Consider the following 23,401-nt stretch of genomic DNA (forward strand, 5'->3'; position numbering starts at 1 on the left):
CTTAATCTTAAGAGACCTACTGGAATTACAGGGCCATAAGCTTCCTAGGTCATGAAATCAGCCCACACAACAACAATTTTGTACATTTGTGTACGTTTGCAGTTCTGATTGTCACCTATTTTCCTCCCTGTAGTCTTTATAAGCTTGAACCTGAAGCAGCACTAACCTAAATCTGAGAAGAACAGTGATCAGAGAATAACTGAGGAAGCGACGGTTTTTGCAAAGTGTTTAATTTTTATCATCTCTTCTTCTCTTAAGGTCAACTGCAATGGATTCACAATTGAAGATGAAGAACTGTCTCACTTGGGTTCTGCTATCTTTCCCAGGTTAGGGCTGCAATGCAAAATGCTGTTTCATGTTGTCAGTCAGTAAGCTTTTTGTGCAAGATTAACCAGAAAACTGGACACTTCCCCAATGTGCTGTTAGCAGGTATTACTCAAGGACCACTTCCTGCTAACACCTAGCTGAGTGTTAGACTTCAGAGGCTGGCAATCTTAACACATCTACAGTATATTTCATAACAAAAAGCACGTTTGATCAGACATCAGATCTGTGCAGATAACCAAAGGATCAGTGACCACCTTTGACCATGATAGTGCATTTCAGCTGAGGAAGCAAACCCTATTTGATTTGAGTCACCCTGTAGGGCAAAGGAAGCAGTGGATCAAACAAATTTAACACCAGACTTGACTTTAAAATGGAGCATTTCAAAGATCTATGTGGGTGGCACAGTAGCACAGTGGTTAGCACTGCTGCTTCACAGCTCCAGGCTCCTGGGTTCGATTCTTGGCTCGGGTCACTGTCTGTGTGGAGTTTGCACATTCTCCTCGTGTCTGCGTGGGTTTCCTCCGGGTGCTCCGGTTTCCTCCCACAGTCCAAAGATGTGCCGGTTAGGTTGATTGGTCATGCTAAGAAATTGCCCCTTAGTATCCAGGGATGTGTAGGTTAGAGGGATTAGTGGGTATAATATGGGGGTAGGGCCTGGGTGGGATTATGGTCAGTGCAGACTCGATGGGCCAAAGGGCCTCCTTCTGCACCATAGGGTTCTATGATTCTATGTATTTTGCTGGTTTCATGCAGGTGATTTCTCTTCATTAATACCACTGAGCAAATACAAAGAACTCGGAGACAGTAATTCTGGTGTGAAGACGTACTTTATTGCCCAGGCTTGGTTTCCACCATGGAGGGAGGGCATTTGGAGACAGCTCAAAGTACTTTAAAATATCAAAACTTTCTGTAATTATATTTCTTCAAAAAACCACCTGCCCACCTATTCTGTCCATTTTAATGTGATGGACCAATCATGTTAATATGGATTATTTACCTTGGCCAATTACATCCTACTCTCTGGCAGCATGCACGATTCATAGGTCCTTAGAACCTGGAAGCTCCCACCCACTTGTCTCTTAGCAACTTCAATTACATTGGTAATAGAGTTCAGGGGAACCTGCCCCACTGTCTCTCAATTACGTAGGTCGTGGAGTTCAAGAGTTCCCCTTCTCACTGTCTGCTAAGCATTTCTTGTCAGAATTTCTTGCCCCGTTCATTTAGTGTCTAAAAACTACACTGATTTAAAAACTGTGCTCTGTGGCCCTATTGTTCTTCAAAGAAAGTGGTTCATTTCATTTAGCTTTATTCCATTATCTCTTGGGGCTGTCTGTATTTGGCCAAGGTGTACAAAATACTTTCAAAATTACATACTTAAAGTCTTTAACAGTGGTTATTAGAGGCTTCTATGCAACTAACTTTGTAATCTCAGGTACATTACACTTTTGTGTGCTATATTCATTTCTAAATTAGTGTATCCTAATTTAATAATCTTAATTTCCTCTAACAGACACTAAGGTGAGCAGGTTGATGACATTTTTAAAGGTTCGCTCCATGCGCACAACCTCAACTTTTCTATGATTGTCCATCTTTCCAATGATGGTTCATATCTTGCTTCTTAGATTTCTTCATCTGAGTGCTCCTTGCAGTGTTGTTCAGATGAGAGGCAATATTTATTCCATCCAAAAAACAAAATTAAAGTTGAATCCAGCTCATTGTCCCCATGAGAGGGACAAACGAGATCTAAGCTGGCAAGATGAGCATTGCACCCCCTTTCCAGGTGTGATCTGATGCTTCAGCTTAATGAAAGTCTGAGATTGCTTTGAAAAATTGCAACAAGTGATGCCTTGGTTTATTCTCATCTGCTACCCTGATCTTTTACTCTACCCTGGCTTGGGCAAACCATCATCGCAGGTGCCAGTACACCCCCAGTGTAATGGGCTCACTTTGTCCCTTGCTTGATCATGGTTTCACTCCTGCTAGGCAGTTAACCTGGCAATAGGGGTGCATCAGAATAATCAGTGCTTGCTGTTGCTCACTGGTAGATCATTGCCACAGAACGATTTACAAGTTGGAGTAACCACCTTGAGGGCAAGAGGCATAGAGGAAAAATTCAAAGAATAAGTTAAAATCCTGTCAGTTTGATGTAAGTTGTTTGTAAATTGGAAATGCAAAGATCGATGGTTGGGAATTTTCTATCCAAAAATATGAAAACAATTAACTCAAAGTTAATTGATTAACCCCTGCTTTTGGTGAGTGAGATTTTCCTACTTTAATCTGTGTAGGTTAACAAAGGGAGAATTGATTCAGTGAGTCCAGACGGCACAATATTTCTGCGCCTCCCTTCATCAACATTAGAGGCCGGGAGCATAAATGATCATGGATTAGCAGATGGCTTTTCATAGAATCATAGAACCCTACAGTGTAGAAAGAGGCCATTCGGCCCATCGAGTCTGCGCTGAACACAATCCCACCCAGGCCCCACCCCCATATCCCTACATATTATGCCCACTAATCCCTCCAACCTACGCATCCCTGGAAACTAAGGGACAATTTCTTAGCATGGCCAATCAGCCTAACCTGTGCATCTTTGGACTGTGGGAGGAAACCAGAGTACCTGGAGGAAACCCACGCAAACACGAGAATGTGCAAACTTCACACAGATAGTGACCTGAGCCGGGAATCGAACCCAGGTCCCCGAAGCTGTGAAGCAGCAGTGCTAACCACTGTGCTACCATGCCGCTTTTGCTGGTGTAAAGGTTTCAATCTATCCATCGTGAGACATTAGTGCTTTCGCTTTGTGTGATGGATGGGAGCTGAACTCCCACTTTACTCTGCCCTGATGTAGGGTCATCTCGACTTGAAATGTTGGCTTTATTCTCTCCACAGGTGCTGTCAGACTTAGAGATTTTCCAGCATTTTTTTGTTTTTATTTGAGATTCCAGCATCTGCAGTATTTTGCCTTTATCCACCTTTGTTCTGCTGTGAGCTGTGTTGAATGTAGATGGTGGCATTTCTAACCAATGGATTATGAAAAGTTTGAAAGGGAGATAAAAGGTTTATCCAACCTTGATACTCCCAATTGCTATTTTAAGTTTTTTTTTCAAAAAAAACTAAAACCGCAAGTTGCGGATGGTGTCTTAGGATACCTGCCTTGGGGTTAGCAAGCTTGATGATGTTAGAGCACTGTAATTACAGACACAGTTGGACTGACCTAATTGCTGAGGCTCTCTGCATTAATGCCTGCTAAGTATTTATTTAGTTCCATTATTCTGTCGGATTTAGTAACTCCTCCAGGATTGTTAGCTCAGTGATGTGGGCTGCACTGTCATGTTTGCAAAACCATCAAAATCTTTACATACTTTTGTTTCTCGTGTGTTAACTATTTGTTAAATATTTGTAACTTTTTTTATTCTGGTTTTCTTGCTGATGCTGAGGCACTCAGCTGAAGAAGTGTTTTCTACTAGGACAGAGAGGGTAGTTTAAGATGGTAGCCTCTCCTGGTACTGGGGACTATTCAAGTACCATGCTGTATCACAGGTTATGTCACACAAGCAAATGCCACGGCTGCTTAATGATTGACTGGCTTTTGTTTTTGTGCTTGCTAAGAATTATTAGATGGCAATAGAATAGAATCTACAGGGCAGAAGGAGGCCATTTGGCTCATCAAGTCTGCACCGATAACAATCCCAGTCAGGCCCCATCCCCGTAACGCCACCCTGCCAGTCCCCATGACACTAAGGGACAATTTAGCACGGCCCATCATCCTAACTGGCACATCTTTGGACTGCGGGGGGAAGCCGGAGCACCTGGAGGAAACACGCGCAGACATGGGGAGAATGTGCAGATTCCACCTAGTCACCCAAGGCCAGAATTGAACCGTGGCACTGAGGCAGCAGTTTGAAGACCTGCTTGATAAATCATAGGGCGCTATTTTCTGAACCCGAGTTGAATGAACTGGGATATTTTAGTGAGTCCTCTGTTCCACTGAAACTTCACACACTGGGGGGAAGGTGACCTTAATGTCCCTCAAAGCAAGTACACACACCTTGTTAACCAAGTAACTCCCATGGCTATCCTGATACACCACCATCCAACCCACTAGGTGACAAACAAATCACCAACTTTTGTCATAACGTATATTTGCAAATTCATTTGTCTTGCTGCCTTTGGACATTGGATATGAATTCAATATATTGTATATATCCAGCTAGTGTATGGAGTTGTGCTGCTTTTTAAGACTGACCTGCTGACCTTGCTGTGTTTTTATCATTCCTCATCCATAGCGTTGCCCTGATGAATCACAGCTGTTGCCCGAATGTGATCGTGACTTACAAGGGGACAACTGCAGAGGTCCGAGCTGTGAAGGAGATTACCTCTGGAGAAGAGGTTAGTAAGAATGGTGACAGAGCTTGATATTTTTTTTAAAGAGTGTTATAATAATTCTATGTAAAAGGTTTGATTTATTATTGTCACATGTATTAGCATACAGTGAAAACTATTGTTTCTTGCATGCTGTACAGACAAAGCATATTGTTCATAGAGAAGGAAAGGAGTGACTGCAGAACATAGTGTTACAGTCATAGCTAAGGTATAGAGAAAGATCAATTTACCGTGAGGTAGGTCCATTCAAAGTCTGATGGCAGCAGGGAAGAAGCTGTTCGAGTCAGTTGCTACATGACCTCAGACATTTGTATCATTTTCCTGATGGAAGGTGGAAGAGAGCATGTCCGGGGTGCATGGGGTCCTTAATTAAGTTGGCTGCTTTTCTGAGGCAACAGGAAGTGTAGAAATGTCAATGGATGGGAGGCTGGTTTGCATGATGGATTGGTCTATATTCGCGACCAAAATATTGTATATTCTGAAGTAGCGTGTTATGACTATATAAATAAGCATTGCAAGGATCCCTTGTAGTCTTGTACCCCCGTTTGTTTGCTTCCAAATGACAAGTTTGCAGGAATAAATGTAATTTTTGGAAGTTAGAAATAAAAGAAGTTTACAATATTACAATGTGACTGATACCAACTTGCACATTAGATATTAGAACAACCCTCATGCACTGTTTAGCAACAAGTTTGATGTTACGAATTGTAAGAAACATGTTCTTGAAGTTTAATTCTTCATGTCTTTGTTTCATTTGACTGGCCGGTATTGTGTAGTGAACGGTTTGGGTTGATGTGGATTCAGAAGGGGGAACCCACCAGTCAGTGTGCATGCATGTATAGAGCTACAAAGTACACCACTAATAACATTTTCAGAATGCTACTTTTATAATGCAAAGGTTTCTTGCCTGCAAGTTTATAGAATCTGTATTGTTTTTAGTTCTGTTGCTAGTTTTGAAATGAAAATCACACTTGTGTGCACGTTTTGGTTTGGTCCACTCCACTCCAGATTTTCACGAGCTATATTGACCTGCTGTATCCGACTGAAGACAGGCAGGATCGACTGAGGGATTCCTATTTCTTTACATGCGACTGTCGAGAATGTTCGACAAAAGCGAAGGTAACATACTTCTAAATTTTGTTTGGCCTCCTTCCCTTTTCCTGTCCCACCTGGCACCTTTCCCGCCACCTACCCACCCATTCACTTGCGTGCCAGGGTGTGTGGTGCATCTTGCAGGCAGAGAGATCTGGGTGCTAGATTTTGTGCTGGGAAGAGAATCCATTTGTAAAGAGACTCTGGTAGTGATTGGCTAATTAAGAGTGGAACAAAGCAGTGATGATCTCCCCAAGGTTGATGGTTGAAGATTAGGACGATGGTGTGATTGATTAAGCAAAAGTCCTTTATTTCGGCCATCACTTTGGTGCTTTATCATTAATGGTGCTTCCTCTTCCTGTTCTTCTCTGCAGGATAAAGAAAAGTTGGAGATTACAAAATATGGTGAACCGCCAAAGCCAGAGGTCGTCAAGGAGATGATTAAATATGCTCGGAATATAATTGAAGAGTTCAGGAGAGCAAAGCACTACAAAAATATCCTTTTCCTATGAATTGGTCATAAGGCTGCACACCTCTTTTTAAAAAAAACAAACTACTGCATGCTTGATTAGGGCAGCACAGTGGTTGGTACTGCTGCCTCACAGCTCCACGGACCCAGGTTCAATTCCAGCCTTCGGTGACAGTGTGGAGTTTGCACATTCTCCCTGTGCATGAGTTTCGTCCAGGTGCTCCGGTTTCCTCCCACAGTCCAAAAGTAGTGCCGGTTAAGTGGTTCAGCCATGGTAAATTGCCTCATAGTGTCCCAAAATGTGTGGTTAGAGGTATTAGTGGGGTAAAATATGAGGTTACAGGGATAGGGCTTTGGTAAGATGCTCTGTCAGAAAGTCACTATTCTCCCCTGAATCTGGCTAAGTCAGGGGTTCTATTTGTAGATACGCAGGGTAGAATAGGTGTAGGGTGATGCGGCAGCGTGGGCTTGTTGGGCCGAAGGGCCTGTTTCCCGTGCTGGGTTGTTCTTTGTTCTTTTGTTCTTTGTCAGTGCGGACTCAATGGGCTGAATGCCCTCCTGCTCAGTAGGGCTTCTGTAAATGCTGCTATTTTGTATTAATTAATGAATGTGCTCTCTATTCATTCTGATGCTCTTCATCCTATACTATACTTATTGACAGTAGGTTAGCCATTCACTTGTTCGTGACACACACACAAATTATTTGGCCTTGGGAATAAGGAAATGTGCTAATGGCCAAAGGTAAAAGACTTGGTCAAAAATTCAAAGAGAAATGCAAAAGATCTGAGGCAGATATTGGTGGAATAAGGAACTGGCAGATATGATTTAATTGTGGAGAAGTGTAAGGTGAAAAATTTTGGAGGGTAAACAGTGAGTGGGAGTATAAACTGAATAGGAAGATGGGAAAAGGGATGGAGAAACGTATAATTAAAACACACAATTCCTTGCAAGTGCAAGCTTTTTTTTTTGTTCAAAGCATTTTGGGTTTTATAAATAGGGTCGTAAGGGTTCAGGAGCAAAAAGATGACAGGCCACAATTAATACTGTTTGCAGTTTTGAGTATATGATTATACTAAAGGATATTAAAGCCACAGAGTGTAGATTTAATTTGTGATAGGAAATTCAAACTCATTGGTGACACTGACGCTATCAGATGAGCCGATTATATGCAGTGCCTGCTGTTTTTCAGTTGACTAATGAACTAAAACATCAGGTACTGTGTTTTGTTTATTGGAAGTGGCACAGTGGTTAGCACTGCTGCCTCAGTGTCAGGGACCCAGGTTCAATTCCCGGCTTGGGTCACTGTCTGTGTGGAGTTTGCACATTCTCCCTGTGTCTATGTGGATTACCTCCAGATGCTCTGGTTTCTTCTCTCAGGCAAAAATATGCAGGTTGGGTTGATTCGGCCATGCTAAATTGCCCCTAGTTTCGGGGGGGGGGGGGGGGCGTGGTTTGCAAGGTAAATATGTGGGAATTATGGGGATAGGATGAATTTGTTGTCAGTGCAGCCTTGATGGGCTGAATGGCCTCATGAACTGTAGGGATTCTTTGGCAGGGGAATGGGGTTTAAATATTGGGACATTGTGCTACAGTTTGAGACCACATCTGGAATACTCTTCATAGTTATAGTCTCCTAATTTAAGAAAGGATGTATATGATTTAGAATCAGTTTAGGGAAGGCTCAGTCAACTAATACCTGGGATGATTGGGAAAAGGGGTGGCTATCAGAAGGTTGGGCCTGTCTCAATTGCAGCTCAGGAGAATGTGAGGTGACCTGACTGAGACATCAGATCCTGAGAGGGCTTGACAGGGTGGATGCTGAGAGGATGTTTTCCCCCTCGTGGGAGAGGCCAGAACTAGGAGACAGGTTTAAAAATAAGGGGTCTCCCATTTAAGACGGAGATGAGTAGAAATGTTTTCCCTGACAGTTGCAAATCTTTGGAACTCTCCCTTCCACAGACAGCAGTGAAGAACAGAATTATTGAATATTATTCAGGCAGAAGTAGATTTGGGGGTAGGCAGAAAAGTGGAATTGGGGCCACAATGATTGTATTGAATGGTGGCACAGGCTTGAGGGGCCAAATGGCCTTCTACTCCTAATTCGTATCAGTCATCCAATCTGATTTTTGCCTGTTTGTACCATCGCACAAGAGTCATTTTACTCCTAGGTAAGAGGAATAATTTTCAGACACTGGGAATTATTACCACTGGAATATTGTAATTTTAAGTTTTGATATCCAGAAGGACAATCTCCTCTGGTTACATAACTTTGTCAAGGTGAATCATCAGTTTCATGTCCTCCGCTGGAAAGGGAGAAGTCCCTATGCTGAGGGTACAATTTGTGCAAAGGTGTAGAGTTGGAGGGATACAGGAAAAGTTAACGATGGCATGGGGGGTAGCAGGGGGGTGGGTGCGGGTGGTGGCGAAGAGCATAGTTTTTAAAATCTCCTATTGCGTTCAAGCTTCCTGGCATTCTCTGTACAATTCTTAACTATCTGGCACCCCCTAGTGAGCTGCTGGAGATTTGCGAGTTAAGTCTGGATAAGATGGGCTCGATATTTGAGGATAATAATGTCTACATGCTGCACATGATGTACCAAGCCATGGGAGTCTGCCTGTATATGCAAGACTGGGATGGAGCCCTACGCTATGGTCAAAAAATAATCAAACCTTACAGGTGATGAATAGGATATGTAACTGCTGGTACAGAATTTGGTGGAGCTTTGACACAAGATGAATCCTGGAAGGAGCTTGTATTTGCTTTTTTCCAGCTTTTAGAACAGTACTATTTACGTACACTGTAAAATCTCACTACTGCAGGAGTCACACTTGAGCCTTGTACAATGGTGTACAGCTACAACCACTCTTTAAAAAATGTGTGCTAATAGTTTTGGGCAGATTTGAAATAGTGCTGGATAAATTTATTTTCTTTAGCTTATTTACATCCAATGGCAAACAATTTCTGTGAGAGGACCCTACATGCTGTGGATGTCTCCAAGGGGCTTCATAAGCAATGGCCTTCTCGTGCTAAGAAGTTCTGTATTTTGTTTTGTACTTGGAAGCATACCAGAAAATACCAGGTCATTTCAGCCAAGTTTTTCACTGAGTTGTGAAAATTAGAGAATGGAGCTTGGTGTGATTCCCTGTGTAGTAGGGTGGCACTGTCGTTAGCACTGCTGCCTCACAGCGCCAGGGACTCTGGTTCAATTCCTGGCCTTGGGACACTGTCTGTGTGCAGTCAGTACGTTCTCCCTGTGTCTGCGTGGGTTTCCTCCCACACTCCAAAGATGTGCGGGTTAAGTTGATTGGCTATGCTAAATTGCCCCTTAAGTGTTGGGGGATTAGTAGGGTAAATGAGCAGGGTTATGGGGGCAGTGCCTGGGTGAGATTGTGATCAATGCAGACTCAATAGGCTGAATGGACTCCTGCACAGTAGGATTTTATGATTCTGTGAACGTGATTAATAAGTTAGATGTGGGAAAGAGCTTGTACAGAACTGAGTGATAAGAGACTCATGTTCTCATGATGGTGCTGCAGCCCATCTGTACCATGGACTGAGTAGAGGTGGTTTAGTGTTTGCAGTCCTCCACATGGCAATCTCAACTGTAGTGATAGTGTTGAACAAGACTCTGCATGCCCCCCGCCGCACCCCCACCCCACTCCAACATGTGTGGGTGGGGAGGGGGAGATTTTTTTTCTGGGCCTAATTTAATATTCTCACAGTTGCCTGCCTGCCTTTTTGATCACAATTGATGCTCAGTTCGAGACCATGGAAACCAAATAAACCTATCAAACATTCACCCTAAGTATTTCCTCTTTGTCTACCTCCGTATGCGAATGAGAAGCCTTGTCACATAGCAGTGCCTGTCAAGGGATGCTTCAGGGTCTGTATTGCACTCTGGGTTTAATGGAATTTGATTTGTAGTTTTGTCTTCTGCAATCGAGTGTACTGATATTTAAAACTTTCTAGACCAGCATTTAAAACTGGATCCGATCTTTCGCCTTGGTCTGTACTTGGTATGGTCACATTTTAACCCTGTTCTGATTCTGACTGCCTGGATGCTGTTGCTTTGTGCAGGAAGTTATGGGTGCCATGATGTGGCAGAGAACTCCCTGGGGAGGCACTGTGACAGTGATGTCTGCAGAAGGCAGTATCCTTCTGCAGGAACTGGAGTCACATATAGGCCAAACCAGGTAAGGACAGCAGGTTTCCTTCCCTAAAGAATCTTCCTTTCCTTCTCTGCTGCTAATTTACATTTGAAGCAATATGTATCATTCGGACCGGTGGGGTAGAGTGGAAAGTTTATCATACTTCTGCTCAAAAAATGGAAAAAAAGGACCGAGAGACAGTGAAATAGATCTGGGGGGATAGAGCAAAATGGCTGGAGAATCAGTTTTTGTCTTGCACCTGCTTCAGTTTAAAATGGGGCAAGGTGCAAAATGGAATGCAAATCGCCCGGAACAAATGTCGGTCCTCAAGTGTTAGAAACAAGTTAAATCAGATTAAAGGAAGGAAACAAAAGTTATTTTGAATTGCATCATACTAGAGAGATGCAGGTATGTTGCAGCAAACTTTAAATCCTATAATCTGTTGCCTCTTTAATTGCAAAAGATGCTTTTGGATAACCTTGGCAGCATTTTGCACATCAAATCAACCACTTTCTCCAGCAATTGAGAAATATATTGGGCAATTAGTTCTTCCTGTGGCCTGAATGGAGTTTCTTCCTATGACTTCCCATATCCTAAGTGAACACACGTTGACTTTGCCTATACAGATCTAAAATCACAAAGTCAGGAGAGCTAGTGAAACTTTGCATCTCTTTTTTTTTGTTTTTAGCCAAGGAGTTGTAAAATATAAATATTACAATTTAGTGGCACCTGCCTTATTAATTATGGTTGAAGTTTAATGTGTATTTTAATAAAAGTTTGGATAATTGATTATAGACATAACTACTCAATTTACTAGAATGATGATTACCCAGTTCTTTCCCTCCCCAGTAATGAGGGTCTTTGTTTCTGAAGAATGCATTTTCATAAGGAAGGCCACACTTTCCTTCATTGTGAGCAAGCACTGACTTCCAGGCCTGGTCCTTGATGCTGAACAAAACCAGTCATAAACATTACTGAGTTCGGGGAGTAGATACAGTGATTCAAAATGAGTGTCAATTCAGTGGCACTGAGCTGGATCAGTTTCTGCTGGAATATTTATTTTGCACTGTAAAGGATTTCCCTGGTGGGGGGGATTCACCATCTTTCCCATCCTAATGCCAAAGGACCAATTTACTGATTCCCAATATGGGAGCTCAGGTATTGGAAACACTCGTCAGGGAAGTCACAAGTGAGCTAATCCAGCTTTTGTTTCGGTTAAACCAAAAGCACGGCTGGCCAAGAGAGGTATGCCGATGATCTCCTGACATGCATTGCTGGCATGAGGTTTCTCATTGGGAGAGCAGTTCCATAAAGTCGGCATTTCAGCCCAGTGTTCAATCAGAGGTGATATTCGGGGTAACGCCTCCTCCACTATATACAGATTTCCAAGAAAAGTAAAGATGCCTGCAATACCACTGAACATCTGGATTTTCCACTTCAACTCTTCTCTCAGAGGAAAAATTCTTAATTTAGTTCCAGATTAAAGATAGATTTGTGATTTGGACACATGATTCATTAAGAACTAAATTAGGGTGGCACAAATATACAGCTGGCAAAGACCAGACTTTCATCCAGTCATTGATTTAATCTGTCTGAATTTTAATTCAATTTGAAGTTGTGTCCATGGCAGCAAAAGGATTGTGCTTTTATCCACTGCAATGTCTAATCACTAGCAGTGCCTTTGTATTTCTTTTAAAAGAGAAATGTATTCAATAAACATCGGTTTGTCAGCAACAACTTGCATTTAATGCTGAAAACCATCTGCAGGCATTGAATTAAAAGGAGATATTAAGGGTACTAATTAAAAGCTTTGTCATAAAAGCGGATTTCAAGAAAGGTCTTAAGAGGAGAGGTTGAGGGAGTGTAGGGCCTAGACAGCTGAAGGCTTGGCCAATAGAGGGATGAAGACAATGGGCTAATGTACAGAATCGGATGGACTGTCCAGGGATAACAGAGGTCAAAGAGGGAGAGGTACTTCTATTTCAATCAAAAAACCCATTTCAAATTGAATCCAGTTGATGGTCCCCACATAAGGGACAAACAAGATCCAGGTTGATAAGATGAGACATTGCACCCATCTTGAGTTTGATCAAACAAGATCCAAGCTGAGGCTATGGAGGAATTTGAATGCTTGGATGAACTTTATTTTTAATTTGAGGCTTTGTGGGACTTGGGAACAATCTAGGTTAGTGAGTACAGTGGGAGCTAAGAGAGCAGGATTTTAGATAATGCTGATTTTTGGGGAGATTGAAATTCATGGAAGCTGAGAAGCCAGCAAGGGAGCAACAGAATATTCAAATGTGGGGGTGTTGGACATCAGTGTAAGTTTAGGGAATAGATGGGGAGTGGGGGGAATGAAGAAGCAGAGGGGATAATGTTGTGAGGAGGAAGTAGGTGCTCTTTTTTGAGATGGAGAGAATATGGGGACTGGAAGCTTATTTTACAGTAAAAAGTTACAAGCAGGCAAAATCCTTGGGATTATTCTACTCAATACAGAATACCATTGTCCTGGAGGTTGGACTCCAGTACTTCCATGCAGTCACTGTCTCCGTTTACTTGAGTGGTGGGAGTAACAGTCGGTCCCATTCTGTGATGGGTTACTCTTTATTTGGCCTCGCACTGGTGTCCTGGGTCACACAGTGAACCTTTTCCCACTCACTTATGTGCAGTTCTACAGTCAGGAAGAAAATGAATTAAAGGGAGGCAGGACAAAGTTAGAATCTTACTTGTTTTTTTTTAAAGAATAAAATTAAATGTCATTTTGCTTTTTTTAAAAAAGCACCAAACACTATCCAGCATATTCACTGAACGTTGCTTCGATGTGGCTGAAACTGGGTCGACTGTACATGGGCTTGGAACACCATTCTGCTGGAGCCAAGGCACTGAGAAAGGTAATAAATTCACCTTGAACTTTACTCTTTTTATAGTCACAAAGTATTGTGCTTAAAATAAACAAGGCTCATTTTGATTGCTTGAAGTTAAAGGAAGGACTGTTGGGTGCCTTATCAGTTATGTAAGAGATTAGGTTCGGACCTATTCCTACCTCAGTTTTATTAAATCATACACATTAGGGTTATTAGAATCAGTAGGTTGTTCCCATACTTGTTTTCAAAGTGCTAGATGGAGATATTTCCAAGGAGTGCAATGTTAATACTGCACATCCATTTCTTCATTTCTAATGCATCTAGGCACTCCAATTTGGATAAGTACATGGATGGGAAAGGATTAGAGAGATATGGGCAATTGGGACAAGCTGAGAGGGCACCATGGTCAACATAAACTGGTTGGACCAAAGGGCCTGTTTCCGTGCTGTATTGCACTATGATTCTATCAGGGAATTTTCCTATCTTGCCCGCCGCCAGAATCCTAGCAGGCAGGGGAAGACCATGCTATGGACTGTTGACCTTGAGTGGGATCTTCTGGTTTTGGGGCGAGCACAGTTGGAAAGTTCTGTCCTATGTCTAAAAGCACATCCATTTTCTGTATTTCAACTATTATTTATCCACTTAAAGTAACTCTAAATAAAAAGTATCTTGAAGGTTTCTGCCAGAGTGCTTGAGATTGATGGATTTGTGGATATTTTAATTAATCCAACAATTTAAGATGCATAGATTTAATTCAACGAGCACAGTTGGAAAGTTCTGTCCTATGTCTAAAAGCACATCCATCTAGGAGAAAAATGCTTCTGTGCAACATGGGTAAATGTCCTTCGAAAGTATAATAAGCATCTACATAACTAGTGTGAAAGACTGCAGTCTTTCTCCTTCCCCAATCTTAGGGTTTTCTCATATAAAGTGTTCAGCAACAGCACATCTTAAAGGTTCTGGGTTTTTGTCCAGCGGTTGCGAGTGGTACTTTTGACTTCAGCAGGGGCGATTGCTGAGAATGTTGACTTGCACTGCTCCACCATCTGGAATACAGTAGATTGGTACAAGTCCTTTGCCTCAACCTGTTTGGGATGTTTCATTACAATTTAGACTTTCTTTCCTCCTTTGCCTTGGAGTAGTTATCCCAAATATCATCCTGATTCCATAGCGGGATGAAGGGTCATTCAGTGAATTTAATCTGCCAAATCACTAGTGCTGACAAAATTACAGGAACATTGGAACCTTAAGTGAGACCTTTTTTGCTGCTTTTTAAAAAGAAAAGCTATTTTAAGCTCGGCTCTCTGGTGTGTAGCAGGCAGTCTATGTTACACAAAAGGAGAACAGAAATAAATGAGTTCAGAAAACTTCCCATTTTTAGCATTAGTCAGAATTATTCATTTCAGTGCCATGTGATGGGAGTAGCTTGTAAAAATTTGCATATTTTAAGTCACATTTTGGGATGGATCTTGAGAGATGCTAACTGACCCAGTTTTGTGCATTTTCTTCCACAGGCATTGGCCATTATGGAAGTAGCACACGGCAAGGATCATCCATATGTTCTTGAAATTCAAAAAGAGCTGGAGGGAAAATGAATGTTTTCCTTTTTAAATCGCTTCAATTCTTTAACAGGCAAAATGTGAGGCTGTATGCTGGTCGTGTCTGTCATCAAACCGATCATTTGTAACATTTTGTTCATATCTGCAATGACCAGTCTTGAAATAATGGCACGATGGTCAAAGGAATGCTGTTTTTATTTTTGTTCTGTTTTTAATATTTAAATGCATATTACAATAAAAGTATTGTAAAAGCTTTGAAATTTGTGTTCACAGTAGCAAAGGATGTGTCAGCCTCCCACAATCAAAGCTAGGTTAGAATTGAAAGAAGGGAGTGAGGCTTTTTAAAATCTGTCCTGAATCTAAGAGTAAAGCGTGCAGTTCTGGATGTAGAGCAATGGATATTCACTCAAAATAGCAAGGGTCAATTATTGTGGTGAAAAATTTAGATTAGGCCACATGAAATTTAGCAGGGAATTCTGAATAAACTTCCTTAAAGTTACTGCATTTGAGAGAAAGCCAGACAAGAAGGGGATAGAGTGAGGAAAGATGGGAGAAGCCTCCACTGGGGGCTTAAGCCCAGCATTGCTGGTTGAACTAAATGGTCTGTGATCCAATGAGCTTCCAGTTCCATAGGAATTCTGGGTTCCTGAGGTTCATTGGCTTTCCCCCATTCTACCAAAATGTGTTCAATTGCCAGAAAGGCATCCTCATCGCTCTGCACACATGTTAATAGCAAAGATTTTTCTAACTGTTGGCACTGAAAGCCAGGAATTTGCTTCAATCCAGATGCTCTTGACATGTGAAAGTTGGCTTATTAGGACTCACTCTATTAATGGCACCAGTATTAAATGTTACATTTCTTAAATTAGATTTTATTCATTATCTTGACCTCTACACGTTTTGTAGGATAAATCCCTTGAGGTTCAGAAGTTAATTATTTTTAAGACTTGTGGTCATAGCAATTATGCAGTTCTTTGTGCACATTTTCATTTGAAGAATTTCAGGATGAAAGATCTATTTGCCTCCTGGTTATTTTATACAGCAGCCACCATGTGAAAAATATAGGCATTTTAATCTGGTCCCAGCTTGATCATGGGTGCTTTTCAATTCAATCACAGCACATTTAAGGGGTTGAAAGCAAAGGATGCCCCAGCCTAAATCAATACAAATGTTGCAATTATTACTTGTCATCAGGTGTGAAATTGGGCCTGGATACCACTTGAGGATTGAAATAATGTCTCAGCACACTTGCTCGCTCTGCCATGAATTACCCTGGACTTTATATTAGTGAAGGTAATAGCTCATCTAGTGAACATCCACCAGAAGTATGCAGAGCAGGTGGAACTTGATGTCTGTCACCATGCAATGCTGATAGTTTGAGAGCGGGTGTCAGCTGGAGCACTGAGCTCCAATCTCTCACAGCTGCGTATGTTAAACTGCAGGAAAGGCCACCTGTCCCTCCAGTGCAGTTGAAAGGGATCATTTGAGAAACAAGTTAGCTTACCGCTTGATTTTCTTCCAACTCTTGGCAGGATTCTACAGATGGTTAGTCTTTTGGTTGTTTAAAATTGTACGTGTTTTCAGGGTATGGCAGATGCAGAAGGATTCTTTGCTGACTTCAAGATTTCAGTGCAAACTGTTTACTCCCAGACATGGGTGCATTGGTAAGTATTCCCTTTGGAATACGGGTGATGTTTAGTGGAGGAAATGACATATCTTTGGTGGACAGCCTAGAGAACACTGGTCTGCTTTTTGGACTGCACCAGCTTTGCATAGGCACTGATAGACAGCTAACAGTAAGGCACTGATGGAGTGGCACTCTTGGCAGGATGGATGCTCAATCCTGAGGTTGTGCTCCATGGAGACATAGCTAGTGTGCAGGCTGTGAGGTCTGAATGTGAGGCTTGCAGCAATGATGAGTGTAAAAGGGGAAGGAAAGGCATATAGATATTAGGTATGGGCACCATGATGGCACAGTGGTTAGCACTGCTGCCTCACAGTGCCAGGAACTAGAGTTCAATTCCCAGCTTGGGTTTGTAAGTTCTGTGTCCATGGGTTTCCTCCCACAGTCCATGCATGTTAGATGGATTGGCCATACCAAATTGCTACTTATTGATAAGGGGATTAGCTAGGAGAAATGTATGAGGTTATGGGGGTTGGGCCTGAGTGGGATTGTGGTCAGTGCAGACTCAATAGACCAAAAGGCCTCTCCTGCACTGTAGGGATTCTGAATCCTAACTGAAAGCAATTTAGGTGGTTAAGTGGTGTACACGTGATGTTTTAGCAATGAATATCATATGCCATCAACTTTAAACAAAGATGCATTGACAGATCATGACCATCAGTATATCTCAGACATAAGGCAAAAATAGTTAGAGGTGAGGGTTCATATGAAAGGAGATTCGGAATAAAGTCAAGACAGAGTAGCTAAGTGGGTAATCAAAACCAGTGACATGAACGGTCAATCAAAGATGGTCAGAGGAGGGAAAAATGGTATGACAGAATTAAAGCCTCTTTATCTGAATGCATGCAGATCAGTAACAAGGTGTGCGAATTGTTAGTATAAATGAGAATATGATAGCTTTAAACTGAGTTGCAAGGTGATCAAAGCTGAGACCAAAATATTCATGGATTTTCAATATTTTGAAAGGATGGAAAGGTGGAGTAGCTCTTTTATTAAAGGATGAGCTTGGTACAGTATTGAGAAATGATTTGGGCTCGGAAGATAAGAAATAGCAAAGGAAATAAACCACCAGTGGGAATAGTTTATAGCTCCCCACAATAGCCACACTATTTAAATGATGTGGGCTTTAAGACAGGTATTTATAATCGTATTGGGTGAATCAAATTGCAGGGATAGCCTGGAGGATGAGGTCACAGGGTATATTCAAGACAATTAATTAGAACAAGTTCTAGAACCAAACAGGGGGACACGCTATTTTAAAACTCAAATGAGGCAAGATTAATTAATGACCCAAAGTAAAGGACCTTTGAGGCAAGGTGATCATAACATGCTAAATTTTAACATTGTTTTGAGGTTGAGAAACTTGGATCTGAAACTTGTTTCTTAAATAAAGACATACAAGAGTATGAAGACAGTTGGATAAAGTCAAGGGGGACAATAGGTTAAACTTTAGTCACTTCCTCTCTCATTTCTTAAAAAAAAGTGGAAAAATTAGAGTGAGTAAATTAGCAGGAAGAATAGAAAGGAACAGTTTAAAAACTTCTCCAGGTCAAAAAAAAGGGAAGGGTAGGTAACATGTCAGTCCCTTGGAGAATGTGACTGGAAACAAATAGCAGGGACTATGAACAAGTATCTTGTATCTGTCTTCACAGTAGAAGATACAAAAAGCATTCCAAGAATTGTAGAAAATCAAGATCAAATGGGAGGAACTTAACCATTACCAGTAGCAAAAAATGAAGAAAACTAATGACAGGTTGACAAGTCCCCTGGACCTGATGACCTGCTTCTCAGTGGACCACAAGATTAAAATTAGGCTTGTTCACTAATCATGACCCTGTGAATTAGCTTAAGTATATTTTATACACACTGAATATTTCATGAGTTCTAAAATGATTAAGCACATTCATGTATTGACAGAACTATCAATGTCAAATAGTAAAAACAAATACTTACACTTTGACTGTGAGAGCTGTGCACTCCCTCTGTGTACAATGTTGTGTTCAGTCAGTATGTACTACACTTCAATTATCTCTGCTTTACATACATATCACTTCAGTCATACTGTAAGGGGGAAAAAAAGCTATGCAGATGGAACTCAGCAGCATGTGGCAATCCTGTCTGTGGGCAACAGTGAACAAAATGCCTTGTGGGCACCCAGAACACAGATGGGCTGCATGTGGCCTCTGAGCCAAAGGATAGCCACCACTGATCTAATCTTTTCAATTATTAGTCTGTACTGGGAACAATGTGAACTTTTCCCCAGGACCACATGAACAAGATTAGAATTCATGTGGATTCTAGTGAATCTGAAGCTAACTGAGGAAACAAGGGCATCCAAATTATAATGTCTTTCCTGTCTACAGCTGTGGGTAGATTCTGATCTGTAACCAGAGATCCAAGGGTGACTGGAAATGGAGTCTTTGGCCACATAAGCATAGTCAGTATCATGAGCTTCTGCTACTGATCATGTCTTCAGAGACAGTGCCAGACGATCAGTAACCCTGGGGTAAGTCTGGTGCAGCTGAAGCAAGAGCTACTGACAAACACAGCCTGGGCATCATGGTGGTACAGTGGTTAGCACTGCTGCCTCATGGTGACAGGAGCCCAGGTTCGATTCCCAGCTTGGAATCACTGTGAAGTTTGCACGTACTTCCCATGTCTGCAACTAGGGGATTTTCACAGTAACTTCACTGCAGTGTTAATGTAAGCCTACTTAACACTAATAAACTTAAGGCACTAGCTAAGCATTAGTTCCCCTAAATATGTATATCAAGGGCCCCAACACCTAAGCAGGGGGGTAGGGTGGAGGGTGGGGGAGGATTCCAACAAATTTAAGCAATGGAATCAAAACTTGGATACTTTGGACAAGTTGCTCTCAGGATTCAGTTCATTTGTAGCATATCGGACATCAATGTAACAATTCTGCCAAATAGCTGGAGAGATTTAAAAATAAACTAATCAAAATGTAGCGAGGTCTCCAAACATGATGTGCTGTGGAGAAATTTGTAGGGTGGCTCTTCACAACAAATGGTACGCCCTAAAGGTTAATGCAGTATAGTTGTACTTAGTTTGCTTTGCATGGAAGCAATTGATACAGATCAAACAAAAAAAACCTTTCGATCTAAAACTTTAGATCTTAGATTAAAAAATATGAACCAGATAATCTTGCGACTGAATGCCTTAATTCCAGCAATGTTGAATTGTCAGTATTGCCTCTGGCACTCATAACCTAATCACATGCCTATACATGTTGGGAAAAAGATTCAAAAGTCTGACATAACGTACCAACCAACTCAAGAACAACTTCTTACCTGCTGCCATCAGACTTTTGAATGGAGCTACTCACGTTAAATTGATCTTTCTCTACACCTGAACTATGACCAACACTGCATTCTGCACTCACTCGTGTACAGTATGCTTTTAGTATATTGTTTCTTGCAGTCTATATGTGACAATAATAAATCAAATCAAAAATATAATTGAGTGACACTTTAGAAACAATCCTTTGAATCTAAATTGCACCCAATTAACAAAATCACCTCAAGTGGGATTCTCTGTAGTGTAACTTGAAATTTATCTATATTCATCTGAAAGCTAGTTGCAAGGGTTTGGTGTGGAGATGCTGATGTTGGACTGGGGCAAACACTAAGAAGTCTCACAACACCAGGTTAAAGTCCAATAGGTTTATTTGGTAGCAAAAGCCACTAGCTTTCGGAGCTCTCGCTGCTCCTTTCTCAGGTGAGTGGGAGTTCTGTTCATAAACAGGGCATATAAAGACACAAACCCAATTTACAAAATAATGGTTGGATTGTGAGTCTTTACAGGTACTCAAGTCTTAGAGGTACAGACAATGTGAACAGAGAGAGCGTTAAGCACAGGTTGAAGAGATGTGTATTGTCTCTGGACAGGACAGTTAGTGAGATTTTGCAAGCCCAGGCAAGTTGTGGGGGTTACAGAGTGTGACATGAACCCAAAATCCCAGTTGAGGCCATCCTTATGTGTGTGGAACTTGGTTATCACTCTCTGCTCAGCGACTGCATTGTCATGTGTCATGAAGGCCACCTTGGCAAATACTTACCTGAAGATCAGAGGCCAAATGCCAGTGACCAGGCAAGAATGTTCTCTTCCTGTTGGGGAACACTTCTGCGGTTCAGGTTCTCCAAGGCAACCTTCACGACACACGACAACAGAGTTGCTGAGCAGAAACTGATAGCCAAGTTCTGCACACGAGGACGGCCTCAACCAGGATCTTGGGTTCATGTCACACTACCTGTAAACCCCACAAATTGCCTGGATTTGCAAAATCTCACTAACTGTCCTGTCTGGAGACAATTCACATCTCTTTAGCCTGTGCTTAATGCTCTCTCCACTCATATTGTTTGTACCTTTAAGGCTTGATTATCTGTAAAGACTCGCATTCCAACCATTATTCTGTAAATTGAGTTTGTCTTTATATGCCCTGTTTGTGAACAGAAATCCCGCTCACCTGACGAAGGAGCAGCGAATGCTCTGAAAGCTAGTGGCTTTTGCTACCAAATAAACCTGTTTGACTTTAACCTTGTGTTCTGAGACATCTTACTGTGCAAGGGTTTGCCCAGATCCAAGCATTGTCACGTGCAAAGCCCTAATAGCATAAGTTAGTATAAACGGCACAATGGTTAGCACTGCTGCCTCTCAGTGCCAAGGACCCAGGTAACTGTGTGGATTTGCATGTTCTCCCAGCATCTGCATGGGTATCCTCCAGGTCTTTGGGTTTCCTCCCACAGTGCAAAAATGTGCAGGTTAGGTTGATTGGTCACAGGAGGGGATCAGTGGGGTAAATACATGGGGTTATGGGGATAGGGCCTGGATGGGATTGTTGTCAATGCAGGCTCAGTGGACCGAATGGCCTCTGTCTGCACTGTAGAGGTTCCATGACATATCCTTGCAAATATAGTGTTGGTAATACATCAGTGCCTGTTCTGCTCTACAAGAATAATGTTACACTTTGTTCTACTGCACTACAGTTCTGCTATTGTCTGATATGGTTTGGTCGATAAATCATAGACTACACATGGAAGCTATCAACAGCATTCTGATACATGCGGGTTATTGTTCTTGCTTTTCTACATTACGTCAAAGATGGAAAGGCAACAGTGGGATTTTTGGAAAAAATGCTTTATTGTGTATACGAATGATAGACAATTATCTTTTACAAAACGTTCAGTACATTCATAAGGAAAAATTGTTGCTGAAAAGCATATACAAAATAATTATTTACACAAGACAGAGAAAGGAACAAATAATAATTTTGTTCTGACCAGTCATGTGAAGCAATGCTGAATGGTATCAGTATCCACAGAGAGAAAGGCAGCAAGACTGAATGCAAAATACTGTCATGTAGTATCACAGTTGTATACCGGAAAACTGGAAAAGAAAGCTTATACACTGTACATACACCTGATGTAATAAGCATGCATAGTTAGTTTTTAAGCAGAAGGAACTATCAACAGAACATTTTAAACCCATTTGTTTACACAGAATATTCCATTCATTGTAATTAAAACCATTACATTCTGCTGTAAGACAAATAAGGTGTGGACTTAAACTTCCTGTTACAAAGTTATAATTTTTCCAGACATATAAACACTATAGGGTACAAGTCCATTCACTGAATTAGTATAACACATAATTGTAGGGTTTTTTTTTGTTTCTTAAGGCTTTTTAAAAATGAGATGCAGAGCAGTGGTTTTGAACAGGTACAAATACCAACTGAATCCAGTATCAGCACATCGATGCCAAGACATTAGCTGCAGATATATAATGGCGGGTATTGAACTACCAAGCTGTCCAGTTGGAATCTGGGGAATCCACAAGAATTAAGCAAGAATCTTTTTGTAGAAAGACACTTGCACATTGGCAAAATAGATCACAAATGGAAATCAAAAAAAAAATTGTTAATTGTGTGCTTTTGGACTTTAATACTTTCAAAGACAACTTTCCAACAGAAATTATACCGCATTGTTTGTCGTCTAAATAAATGTGCATCTCTAGTTTTGGACTTGGTGTGGTTTCATGAGTAATGAGCGTGATTGCTGAATTTAGCAACTGATGATACGATTCTACATGTTAAAGTTTAGTAAAGTACCAATATAATTGCTCTCGTTAACCATGGTTCATTTAACTATCAACATGCATCAAACAACGTCACAAATCATTTTCTACAAGCATTGTTCATTAATCGGCCGTCTAACAAAGCAGAACATGTGGAACACGGGCTTAGAAAACAGATTTAGTAAAGTTACTAGATACAACCCAGAGAGCAGTGATGAAAATTGTCTGTCAATGTTTAAGTGAAATAAGTTTGGAAGTTTCAGAACAACTTTCTGGTGGACTCAAGCATCCAACAAGAAGCTCTCCTCCCATTTTTACACACACAAAAGTGTGTCTTGATACGTTAAAGGTAACACAAACAAGTTGAGGCATAATTACAAAAAAACAAATTCAGCAAGAAGTTCAACACTCTTCCTATAGTATGCTTCAATTTTAGTTCTTGTTTCATAGCAATGCAGCAAAAGTTGTTGCTGTGACCTTAGGAGAAACTTAGTCATGACTTAAGACAAATTTGATTTAATGTTGGTTTGCATAGTTTTTTTTAAGTTGCTATTTTAAAGAAAACTAATTCCACAGCTTTGTATCCTGACATTTTGGCAATTTTACACAGCTAACTGTGCAGTACATGGATATCCAATTGGGCTCAAGTAACCTTGAATATGATGGCTGGTTAAGTCACCTATCTGAATATATAACTGGAAAGGATTCCATTTGCACCTCAAACCTACAGTGATAAATGCATTTTTATATATATAAAAAAAACTTATACTTATATGGCACC

The 23,401-nt window shown here is 41.2% G+C and overlaps 1 protein-coding gene across 1 annotated transcript in view; it reads left to right on the top strand.

Moving 5' to 3' along the window:
- Positions 1–20,186, top strand: part of LOC145350971 (N-lysine methyltransferase SMYD2-like) — a 46,455-nt gene extending 26,269 nt beyond the window's left edge. The window contains exons 6-12 of the mRNA XM_080200519.1: positions 259–326; positions 4,614–4,716; positions 5,719–5,829; positions 6,177–6,297; positions 8,774–8,948; positions 13,200–13,311; positions 14,799–20,186. Of these exons, the coding sequence (XP_080056645.1) occupies positions 259–326; positions 4,614–4,716; positions 5,719–5,829; positions 6,177–6,297; positions 8,774–8,948; positions 13,200–13,311; positions 14,799–14,879 (771 nt within the window). The 3' untranslated portion in view covers positions 14,880–20,186. The remainder of the gene's footprint in view (positions 1–258; positions 327–4,613; positions 4,717–5,718; positions 5,830–6,176; positions 6,298–8,773; positions 8,949–13,199; positions 13,312–14,798) is intronic.
- The last annotated feature ends 3,215 nt before the right edge of the window (positions 20,187–23,401 follow it).

The sequence above is a fragment of the Carcharhinus amblyrhynchos genome, chromosome 12, assembly GCF_965287045.1.
Source record: "Carcharhinus amblyrhynchos chromosome 12, sCarAmb.v2.hapA, whole genome shotgun sequence".
Classification (NCBI taxonomy): Eukaryota; Metazoa; Chordata; class Chondrichthyes; order Carcharhiniformes; family Carcharhinidae; genus Carcharhinus; species Carcharhinus amblyrhynchos.